General features: G+C 41.4%; 1 protein-coding gene across 1 annotated transcript in view; it reads right to left on the bottom strand.

Moving 5' to 3' along the window:
• Positions 1-5585: 5585 nt before the first annotated feature.
• The window catches only part of cacng7a (calcium channel, voltage-dependent, gamma subunit 7a), a 46829-nt gene continuing 40038 nt past the window's right edge, over positions 5586-12376 (bottom strand). The window contains exons 5-6 of the mRNA XM_084739082.1: positions 8919-9064; positions 5586-6198 (exon numbers count right to left, since the gene is read on the bottom strand). Coding sequence (XP_084595208.1) covers positions 5686-6198; positions 8919-9064 — 659 coding nt within the window. The 3' untranslated portion in view covers positions 5586-5685. The remainder of the gene's footprint in view (positions 6199-8918; positions 9065-12376) is intronic.

A 12376-nucleotide genomic window follows, 5' to 3' on the forward strand; every position in this document is an offset into this window, starting at 1 on the left:
CAGAACCGGAGGTGGGAGAGTGGTCAGTGGGGCGGGGCTAAATGTGACAGGGAATACAGTACCAAGGTGATTTACAGTGGCTCCGACAAGAACTGTGACCGACAGCAGGGAGCCAGAATATTTTCACATGTAACTCTGTGAGTGAAGCGTTTATTTAATTCAAACCAGAGTTGGTAATCGTTGGAACAGTGGGAAGACTAGCCAAGATGGCTTTGGTGAGTTTATTTTGTTGTACGATGAGTTAGCAAGGCAATTACTCTAGTCTTAGTCATGTAAAAGAGAGAAAGCTGAATATATTTTTCTGTTTGATAAAGAAATTCTGCATGAGAATATTTTTTTCTGAACATTTTGTATGTTAATTGTGTTTATTTATTAGACAAAGTGGAAGTATTATGAGACAAGGTGAGGCGGGGCTAGCTGGTTAGCTTGCTAACTCCAGTAGATATCTCTGCAAAACAATACAATAACAATTGTAAATGAAAATTCTTACATATATTGTTCCTTTAAATAACAGATGTTAGATGTAATTTGAATTATTTTTAGAACAATTCTTTCGAACCACTGCTTGAATTCTACAAGTGAGCAAATGTGATAAACACAAAATAAGCAAATAGGAGACTGGAACCAGGCAAGCTTTATTGGTTTTAAACTTAACAAAACACCGCTGGCAGATAAAAACCACACCCCTGCAAATAGCACATTTGCCGGAATGATGAAAACAAAATTTATTTAAACTCACATGAATTATATTGTCTGTTTTGACAGTCAGTCAGTCATTGGACTCAAATCATATAGGACCATGTAAACTTCTCTACCTTTATAATGTAAACACGTCTTGGGTAGACTGCGTACAGCGTGTTCAGTATGAATATTTACACCTTTATCACAGTTTGAAGAAATGTTTGCATTGAACAATGGAAGTAAACACTTCAGAAAATGGTTCACTGCATCAGAGTTCTGCTTCTCTGCTGTGATGTCCTCAAAAACTCTGATGTTTCTGATTAATCTGTATCTGAAAAAAAAAAAAAACCTCCTCAGAAGTCAGCTACATAAATATATCTCTGTGTACGTCTGTTTGTGTGTCTGTGGTGGTTGTGTGTGCTCACTACACAGCATGAATGCTCAGCTTTGGCAATTAAAATAAACATCTCAAAACATCTGCAGAAGCTCTCATACTCAGCTGCTAAATGATTTCCTATTTAATTTCCACATAGCAAATATTGATAAAAGATGCTAACACTGCAGTTAATTTGCTACACTGTTTTCCTGTAACAGTATCACAGGTTGTAAGCTTAATATTTTTCCCCCGTAAGTCTAAAAATGGCTACAAACAATGCCCTATACTGGGCACAATTGTTAATATGCTACAAAACCAAGCGTTCTTTAAGTTCTTTAAGTTTGTCACTTTAAGTCACTGTGCAACTTTAATGGGAGTCAAACTGAAAATCTGCTGTCAATATCATTGTTAATAAACTCATACAAATGTATGTGGACACCCCTGATTGTTTTATCAACTGTTCCATTCAAAGGTCAAGAATGACCTGATAACCTCAACTTTTGAGTCAACATTAACAGGAGATGCTGAAAATCTTCACTCCATGGTACCTAAACTTAATCTGCTAATGAAGACCATGTGATAGGATGAAAAGTTCCACAGTAAGTTGACCTTGAGTTTAACTAAAATCAACTAAACAACCCTAACCTCCTCCTTGTAACTTCTCACTGCACAATAAGAATGTCACATGACTTTTCACCATGGCATGAAAGGTAAACAAGGGTCATTCCTACGTCCCCAGGGTCCTATGTTCCCTACATTTATATGCAACAATATGGGACCATGACAAAGGGTCCTAAATTCCCAGGGTCCTATGATTTTCTGTGAATATGTGCTTTCCTATTGTTCTATGTTCCCAAAGTTCTAAGCTTCCACAGTCTGTTCCCCAGCTCTCTACACCACATAATTGGTTAGGGTTGTGGGTTAACAAAGACTTAGGACCCTGGAAACCTAAGAAGTTTGGGACTCTGAAAATATCAGACCTTTGGAACTTAAGACCTTCAGAACTTAGGACTTGGGAACATAGGAACTTTGGAATATGAGACCCTGGGAACATCAGACCTTTGGAACATAGGACCCTGGGAACATAAAAGACTTTGGAATATGAGACCCTGGGAACATCAGACCTTTGGGACATAAGACCCTGGGAACATAACAGACTTTGGAATATGGGGCCCTTGGAACATTAGACCTTTGGAATTTAGGACCCTGGGAACATAGGAACTTTGGAATATCAAATCCTGGGATGATAGGAACCTTGAAACATAGAACTCTAGGAACATCAGACCTTGGGTACTGGGAACATAGGACATTGTGAAGATAAGATCCTGGAAACATACGGCCAAGGGACCATAGGGACCTTGGAACACATGCCCCATGGAACATCAGATCTTTGGAACGTAGAGCCCTGGGAACATAGGACCTTGAGAAGATAAGATCCTTGGAACATAGGACCCAGGGAACATCAGACCTTTGGAATGTAGGGGCCTGGGAACATTTGATCTTTAAAACTTAAGATCCTGGCACCATAAGAACCTTAGTACAAAGGACCCTGGGAATATCAGACCTTGGGAACTTAGGAACTTCTTAAGATAAGATCCTGGGAGCACAGGACATAGGGATCATAGGAACCTAGGAACATAGAATCCTGGGAACATTGGAAGAGAACTACATTTCTCAACGGACCTTCCAGAATGGCTCAACTATTTCTAGTACTATTCCCATCCCATCAACAAACATTGGCAAAACTTTCAGGCATTTCCAACAAGGTGATATGAGCCCACTTGACTTGAATGAATCTTTCCTCTCATCAGAAGACAATGGACCTTCCGTCTCTGAAATAAATGTAATAGGAAATTTTCACGTCCCCACAAAATGTTTGTGAAAAGACGTAGAATTTACTCAAATTAATAGTTGCTGAAATGCAAAGCCATGTTTCATGATGCACGCAGGTTTTCAGTTTGCTTCCCATGTAAGTTCATGTTCATCAAAGTTCTACAACTGTACTTCTATCTATTCTTTATATAAACCTTCTATTTGTTATGGAAGACCAGGAAGACTTGGATTCCATTTTAAATCAGTGTCAGTTCAGGAAGCACATTGTCCTACAAGTAAACAAAAATTAAGTTTACTTTCAGAAATTGCAATTATTCTGATTAAACCCTCAAACTGTCAGGAATAACACGGCGGGAGCTGGCATGAAACTTTAAATTTTCCCCTGACACACTACCATTATTCTGACATATTTTGTAATCAGTTGAGCAGCAGAGTCAACATGTAAATCAACTTTTGCTGAAGGGTTTAATTAAATTTTCTGAACTGAATGGATTCAAATGGAATCCAATCTGAACCTGGCCTCAAGAGGTCTGGTTCCTCTACCGTCTATCATTATGTACACATCCATGAAAGTTAATTCTCACTTTCATGGCAACAGCGTCAAAACTCCAAGGCAGTCATTTTGATTGTACCATGGATGATCACCGTGGAAACAGACAGTCCCTGCTCCGTCACTGCTAATGTTGCGGAAACCTCCTGAAGCTCCCGCAGAAGCTCTCCGGCTGCACTCGGCACTTGGAAAAAAAAAAGTCTCTCAGTTACGTCTTCGGTTTCATTCCACAAAATGTTGAACATTCATCCCCAAAGCTTCCCTCTCAAAGTACAAACGGCTTAGAAAATCCAATGGCTAAAACACCTAAAACATACTGTAATATTTACACCCCATGATAGTCATACAGGATTAAGTTTTTGTAACATTTGTTTCAGCAAGAATGCAGGAGAGGGGGACGGAGAATTTCTATACAGCTGAAGTATAAATCTCTATGCATATACAGATTACCTCTGACTGTGTGTATTATAGTTGTGTTTGTAGGTCATGGTACATGGGCAAAAGTTGTAAGCAATACTGATTATTAATAATGTGGACGTTCATTATGTTATTGGTATTTCTACTGTTTCTTTTCAAATATAGATTTTCATGAACAGGGTTGGGAAGTAGGAGAACACGTGGTGTAAAAGTTTTAATCTACAAAATAAAGGAGCAACACGTTCTCATACCCAAACAAACAGAATACGGTGATGACTTCCAATACATCTTATATGATTGGTGGAGAGTAGTGGCAGTGACAGACAAATCTAAAGGACTTTACGTCACGTGATGCAGGCCAGGTGCCATTGTGCATGTGGTTAAAGTTGTAAAACAACTAGCTAGCTATTATAAACCTGGGAAATCTGGCTGCTAACACTAAAACGATGCGTCTGCTGCTACAAACAAATGTATAAAAATGCCATGAAACAACAGGATCCGCTGGTCGATGCAGCATCATAAGTACCAACCAGTTTTTACAGAAGTCTGAAAAAAGTCCAATGTCTGACACAGATTATATTATTCCTATCTTACACAGTACGACATGTAGTAAGCCTGCAAAATCACAACTACTAGACCCATCATGCACCTGAACTTCCTGCTTATTGGCAGATATATGTTTCTGTTCTGACTCATAACCACAGATGGACATATTTACTAATTTGCCTGTTTTAACTTCAAATTGCAGCTGTTTTAATCATGTCACACAACCAAAATTTCTATTTTTTAATGTTGTAATATTACTTTAGCTCTCAGCTCTCCTTTCAGCTTTCAGTTTATAGTTTTATCACATTTTTGCATCCTGAATAAATCTCCACCGCAGAAAAAAGTTTGTTTTGAAAGAGTTGAGTGGGTCCCTCTTTGACAGACTTAAAAACAATATTTCACAAAGATTCAGTATTTGTTGCAGGGTCGATTGATTGTGCTACCTGTATCATACAGCGGTAGGCGTTTTTGTTGCTTTTAATCCACCACCTGTTCTCTTCCATATAAAGAAATGCCATAGTCACAGCTAACAGTCTACTTTTAATTTAATTTGAATTTTATAGGGGTCACTCTACATATTTTTAGAATGTAATGAAAAGTATAAGTAAGTATATGTAAGTAAGTATATGTAATAAAGTAATCTTCCCAACCATGTCCATGGAATTACAAAAGATGATTATTTTTTTATTTTCTAAGAGAAGTAAGTGTCCTCAGTCTTTGTTTGATGACAGAATAATACATGTTTATCCAGATATACTGTTCGACTGTTTTGTTCTTTTTGTGAATGGACAGTGTTTTGGAAATGATTCAGCTTTCTGTTTCCGTGCTGCTTCACACTGTTGCCTGTGTATCACGGCCCTGATGATGAATGTACCCGTCACAAACCCCACAAACGTCTTGTTGCTACTAATCATCGTATCCCTCACTCCTCCCCTCCCATGTTCCCTCCCAGCGTGTTAAAAGTTTTGTTAAGTGTCTGTCTTCGTCTCGGGCTCGACATCAGCAGTGAGTCATCCCTCCGCCCACCTGCCTCTCCTCTCCTCTTTTCTCCTTTCCTCTCCTCTCCTCCCCTCCTCCCCTCTGTTCTTTTCTCCTCTTTTTGATCTCCTTAAACCTCTCGTCTTCATCCACTCTGCTGTATCCCTCCTCCCACACACTTCGAGCATACAGGATTTGTGTGTGTGTTTGTTTGTGTGTTTTGTTGAGCGCAAGAGCCATAACGGAGCCAATCTAATCCCCCTCCCCAAGTTGTGTTTTCCCTCCCCTCCCCTGCGTATGTAACCTAGCATGGCGAGGCGCTCATTCGCATGTGTGTGTGATAGCGAGGGGGAGGCACGGCTGAGGGTGGCGCCGCCATGGGCAGGGACTGGGGCGGGGGCCCGCTCGGGTGTGGGTGAGGATGGGCGTGGGCATGGGATGCTCTGGGTAGGGTGGAGGTGGCGGCCATGTGAAGGGGGTGCGGGTAGGAGGAGGAGGTGGAGGAGGACGAGGCCGGTTGGAGCTGGTAGCTGGCCGCCGACGAAGGCCCAGAGGAGGAGGGCGTCGGCTGGGAGCTGCTGCCGCCCTTGGGCGGAGGCTGCGGCGGCGTCTGGTTGAGCTGGATGGAGATGTCGGAGGAGACTTCAGAGGCGCTGCGGCCCCGCTGCGGTGGAGGCCAGGAGTCTGGATGGAGGAACTGGCCGCTGTAGTCGCTGCAGTCGGACATGCGGGGGCGGTAGAGGGCGGGGTGAGGCCTGTACAGCTCCTCCTCAGCGTAACGCTTCATGAAGAGGTAGACGGACATCACTCCTGCACCCTGAGACAGACATGTGGTACATACAAAGATGCATTATCAAACAGTATTGTTTTTAAAGTTTTCTAGATAGCACTACTTGAGTTGTGACATTTTGGTCTACTTCTTTTGTCAACACCAGAACACATCACAGCTGTGATGCTAGATGTGGTCAGAGGTTCAAGAGACGTTCAACTAATAGCGGTCTACGCAGTTATTTTTCTCCTTCCAAAATCTAGTGTGTGGTTATTTTTTAAAGACTCCTTAATTAATCGCTGTGTTTCACTTCCCTCTGTGGCAGCATCCCTGTTGCTGTGATGTCACAGCTTACTAACACACCTTGCGGTACACTTGAAGGTCAAACAAGAGTTTCAGAAACATGTGTATAATATCACCTGTGGCTCTGGAGGGAACTTTCTGAAGTCTGAGAAAATCACCTTGATGATGTCATCAAGATCACAGATCGGGATTGAAAGATTATTAGCTGATAGTTAGATGCATTGTGGGAACTGTAGCATCCTGCATTTAGGGTTAGGATAACTGGGCCTCTGCTGCAGAGATTTGGGCCAGTGTTGTTCTAACTTGTCACTCACGAACGAACAAATCTTTTTTTTAATTACTTGGCAGAAATAAATCTGTCCAATACATCTCATGAATGTCTTTCATATCTGAGCATGATCAGATGAAGATTACAATTTTCAGTAAATAAATATATATTGCCAAACATTTTCCACAATAAGTTTAAAGGATTATGAAGCCGTGGGTACCTGCGGGTGCTTTCCAGTTTTTATTACTGATTTTATGTTGCTTTTATGCACTGAATTCAGCTTGTTTTTTATTACTCCTGTAGGCACTTTCTATTTTACAAAACATTTATTGTTCTGTTACACCCTTATTTGTTTTATGTTATGTTCTTATGAATAGTGAAGCATATTGATGGTATTTTGAGAAGCAGCATGGGTGGGTTCTCAAGACAGATTTCCCACTGGGGACAATGAAGTTGTCTTTGAAAGAGAAAAAACTTTTTTTTTTTTAATTAAAATACATAGTTTTGACTTTTTTTCCCCTCTGGGGACAAATTTGTTTGTAATTTGATATTTTACAAACAGATCTAGTTATATAAAGTAGTTTCTGATAGATATTCATGCAAATAAAGTGGATCTGATAGATAAATCAATACATCAGACAGTGCTGAGAGTGTCTGTTGGGAAACATAAATTGATATGGAGAGAGAAGAGACCCCTGTCTATTTCCATCTGTGAAAATTTATTCTGCATTACCAGGGGGAATCAAAAGGGACTTTTCAGCAAATTCCCCGATGCAAAAAGCTTTTATAAAACATCAGAATCAGCAGCATCCTCCTCCTCCTCCCTGAACCGCACCACACCACCATTAGGAGGGGAAAAATTACATCAATCCATAGTAATTTTGCAGCGAGTTGACAAAAAGGCCTGGCACTCCTCTGTGGAATGAGCCATTATCAAAAATGTATTCATGTTTTCACTCGGGCATCCGCTGAGCATTCACAGCTCATTCACTATTCATCCACAACATCATCGCTACAACCGCCCTTAAACTTTACAACCCTGATGAACGTGTTTGTGTGGGAAAAAAAAAAGAACATGTTTTGCAGCTCCAGCGCAGATTAGAAGAAGAGGAGGAAGAGAGGGGAGGAGACAAGAAAAGACAAGAGAGAAGAACAAATAAACAAAAGATAGAAAACAGGAAAGGAGGGATGACACAAAAGGAAAAGGAGGAGGAGATAGGATGAAAGGATGGAAGAACAGAAGAGATAAAAGAAAACGAAAGATAAAGGATCAGAGAGGGAAAGCTGCAAGAAGAGAAAAGTAGAGGACAAAACAGACAAACAGAGGGAAAGCAGGAGAGGAGGAGAGAAGGGCCACAAGATGAAGTGGGAGAGGAGGAGACAAAGAGGAGATAAGAAGATGGCAAGAGGAGAGGGAACGAGAGCAGAGGAGATAAGACGAGAAGAAAAGAGAGGGGAAGGGACAACAGCCGATTAAAGAACCAAAGATAAAGGAAAAAAAGGAGAGACAAGATAAAAGTAAAGGACATCAAGAGAGAGAGAAGAGACTGGAGGAGAAAAAAGGAGGAGAAAAGAGAGGAGGAGGAGGAGGAGAGAGATGAAAAGAGAGGAGCGAAGGAGAGGGAAGAAGGAGCAGCGGAGCCTCCGCCCGCCCCCCAGCGAGGAATATTCTGATGCATATGAAGCTGTGCTGCGACAGAGCTGCTGCCCTCAAGTATTCAAGCTATTAACATTTATGAATATTGATGCAGGCAGGATGACGGGCTCCTACGCAGGCACTTTTTAAATGTGTGTGTGTGCGTGTGTGTGCGTGTGTGTGTTTTGCTGAATACGTCTGCATTTCAGCAAGCTACAAGCAGTTTGTGTGTCTGTGTGTTTATACACATGCTGGAGTGTGTTTAGCTAAACGGTGGTTGGTTGACAGCCAAGGCAGATTCCAAACAATCTGTGTGTGTGTGTGCATGTGTGTGTGCGTGTGTGTGTGTCTGTGCACATGAACTCTTTTGTCAGTTGCATAGCGTCTGTAAATGTTAAGCATCAGTACATATTAGTGTCACTGTGAACTGCTCTGTGTGCCTTCGTGTGTTTACTAGGATACATCTGCAGAGTGTGTGTGTTTGTGTAGTGTGTGACTACTTGTAAGTGTTGTACGCAGGCAGGCTTCTGTGTGCGTGTGTGTGTATTGTTATTCGATTACCTCTTTAAGCAGGAAGGAGGAGGCGGCGAAGGCAAAGGACCAGCCGTAGTGGTAGTGGAAGAACTGTTCTGGCTCTCTGGGTCTGTTCATCACCTCGTCATTGATGCTGGAGATGTACAAGACGAGGCCGACCACCAGACTGAGGCCTGCAGACACACAAACACACACACCTATAATATTTATACTGTTATTGGTACTGCATTCGGGTTTTATTTGGGATCTACTGCACTCTCAGGAGGTCCTCTCTCCTGTTTGCTTCTAAAACGGGGACACAAGCTCTGTCCATGGTGCTGATCCTACTGTGTGGCCATGACAGGTCCAGACTCCATGATATCAGCTAGATAATAATTTTACCTGACAGAAATAGGGCATTGGGAATGAAAATGGGTGTTGATAATAACAACTGACCCTTCCTAAGTCCTGCCCCTTTTTGCTCTGCGCTCCAATAACAGTTGAGCAGGCTTGGATCCCTGGTCAGTTTTCTCCTTTCCTGTTTCTTGTACTTATAAGAAAAGAAGTTTGAAAAAATTCTGCGCAGGGTGAAAAATTTTGAAGATAGTTAAAAGACGTTGCTGTAGTTATACTTTAAATCACCAGCTCTTCTCAGTATACAACCTGGGGACACAGTCTGATGGTGGATTCCAGACAATTTGGATCTTAAATGTCAAACTTCCTACAAGGAAAAGTACGATGGAACGCCACTCAAAGTCGGAGTTCCTACTTGCAAATTCAGGGATAATCCATCTACACTGAGTTCATGAAGAAGAAGTGGTTGTCTGACGTCACACAACAATGGAAGCACATACTGTAAACGGTTAACCAACAACTAAAAGGGACCGTAAAGTCATATATTTGCGTGCATTCAAATAAATGCATGCATTTAAATGGATTTCAAAATATGTCACCAGTGTTATAGCTGGGGTAAAAACTCGAAAAAGCTAAAATATGAGAAAACTTTGCAAAATATACACAATTTACTGACTTCTGCAAACTACCAACCAGTGTAGCTCAGTGGGCACACAATTGCACACAGAGTATTTTATATTTATGCATTTTTGCTCCATGCATTTCCATTTAAATGGATGCAGAACCAAGGGCAGGAGCCTGTTGCAGTCAACTATGTTTTAGGTCTATATTTGGAATGTGCACCTGGCACGCCTGGAGATCGGAAGCTAGAAACTTAAACTAGAAAATTCCAACCTCTGGAATGTTGCATAATATACAACTATATATCCTACATACTTCCTTAAAATGAGAGTGACGTGCCAGCAGTCGCTCTGAGTGAACAGGGTCAAATGGAGGTTGAATATGTTTCAGTATTAGTCAAAGACAAAGCAGATGAGACCACAGTTGGACATGGCAGACCAGGTCAATGTACAAAGAAGGAAGAGGCAGAGAAAGACATTTAATTATTTTTATTTGGTCCGTCCCTGACAAAATGTTTAATGGCCCTGCAAAGTACAAATAACTAGAGAATCAGGAGGTGCGAGGCTAATGTTGCATTACCCCTGTTACCCTGTAATGCCAATCCCATTTCAATGGGGCTTTAGTCTCTTTGTATTTGTGTATTTCTGTGTGTGTGTGTGTGTGTGTGCGTGCTCTATAGCTAGAATAGTTAATGATAACGTGTCCTCGTTGTACTGTAAATAGGCTGAGAAAACCCCAACAACAGGCTGTGCTGTGGTAAAGAGATAAACAAGGACACACACACACACTCACACACACACAATAATGTGCACTTGTGCTTGCGGTCAGATTCGTGCACAAGACACACAAAAATGCAAATACACACTGATGTATACACACACACAGTGAACCCTCATTAGGAGTGTTTCACTGCTTCCTCCCCTGTCGACTAACCGCTGCAGCTGACCTCCAAAATCCTCCAGCAGTGAAACTCATACACTCTAAACACAGCAAAGATGCTTCTCTTAAAAAAAAAATCACCTCACAGTTAATTTTCTCTCTTAAATATTCACTGGTGCACTAACATACACCACTGTGATAAATGGGAATGAAATAAATAATAAACACCGGCCTGCATGGACTTTCATTTGAAAATGTGTTAAGCCGGATTTAGGCCTCTGTGTCAGGGTGTCGCAGAGGCTCTGTGGCTCAGCAAAGCCGATGTGCTCCTCCTTAAAAATGTAGCAACATGTCAGAGCTGCAGACAACAACAGCGACTGGTCAGCCTGAGCTGCTTGGTTCCTCTTGTTTAAACGCTACGGAAGCAGTTCACAAAATAATGTTGATGAACTTAATATTTTCAGTAAAACTGCAAATTATATTTTGTGATCTGGCATAAGCATTTCTGATGCAAACTTTTTCTTGCTGTTTCCACTCCCTATGATGAACTGAACAGCCCAGAATCACACCGAAATGTGTACAACACTACATCTGCTGATTCACAGGTCATGTCAGTGTCATATTTCGAAGGTGCAGTACCAGCAGGGGGTGATAACGATGAGAGTAAAGGATAAAGGTAACATAGACCCTTATAGCTGGAAAAAAAAGAGCAAGTAGCGCACACAGTTTGGCAACGGAAGTATGGTGCTGCAAACATGAGCAGCTTTGATCGCATCCTCAGTCCAGTCAGCGTGTTCAATAGCTTGCAGCCACAGACGCCACCGATTGCTCTGAAACAGTCGTGATGCTGTCGGAATTCTGAGCAACTTAAGTCGACCGGTGGAATATTGATTCTGACATATCATATATGCAAAAAACAGACATATTGGTGATTTTGCAGCTTGATAACTCGTCTGGGTGACTGGGGGAGAACACTACTTCTGTAGCTGAAATCCATGCGCAGCTTTTCGATGACATCCGCTGTTAAAGGGTCTATAAAGAGAAACAGAGTCTGCACAGAGAGGTGGGTAGGGTGGAAGGGTCACAAGACTTTCAGCACACAAGAGATCAGGGTTTGTGCGAAACCAAAAGTCAGTGCTGACTAATTTTAATTTGTTCAATTAAGTTTTTGTAGTACATGTCATTTATGTAACTTAATGAAACCAAACTGCGACCGTCACTTGAAATGTTTCTCATTAAGCTTTATTTTGAAAGTCTAACTGGATGTTGCATATTTATTATTCTGCAGAAAACACACTATGGTTATATAACGATTGCATGCCAGTATATTTTCAGAGGCTAATGCAGTGGTGCAGCAATTAAAGACATTCTGTTCTTAGAGTTCTGTCAAGTCTAACTTATAACTTGTGCAGCTGCATCAATGTTATGAATGTTTTGCAGTCACTACATCGAATGAATGTACTACAGGTTAATTTCAGCAGCTATAGGAAGAAAACATCCCCACTATTACTCCCATCTACAAAACTCTGCTGATTGTTTCTCCAACTTGCAGAAATAACTGTCAATGGCACGACACCAAAGTGCATTTAAGCATCATTTGAGAGTTCTGGCACCAGGCTACTGTTGTAATGGGGTGATTATATTCAGTGGGG

This window comes from Lutjanus erythropterus, chromosome 16 (genome assembly GCF_056507025.1).
Source record: "Lutjanus erythropterus isolate fLutEry1 chromosome 16, fLutEry1.hap2, whole genome shotgun sequence".
NCBI lineage: Eukaryota > Metazoa > Chordata > Actinopteri > Lutjaniformes > Lutjanidae > Lutjanus > Lutjanus erythropterus.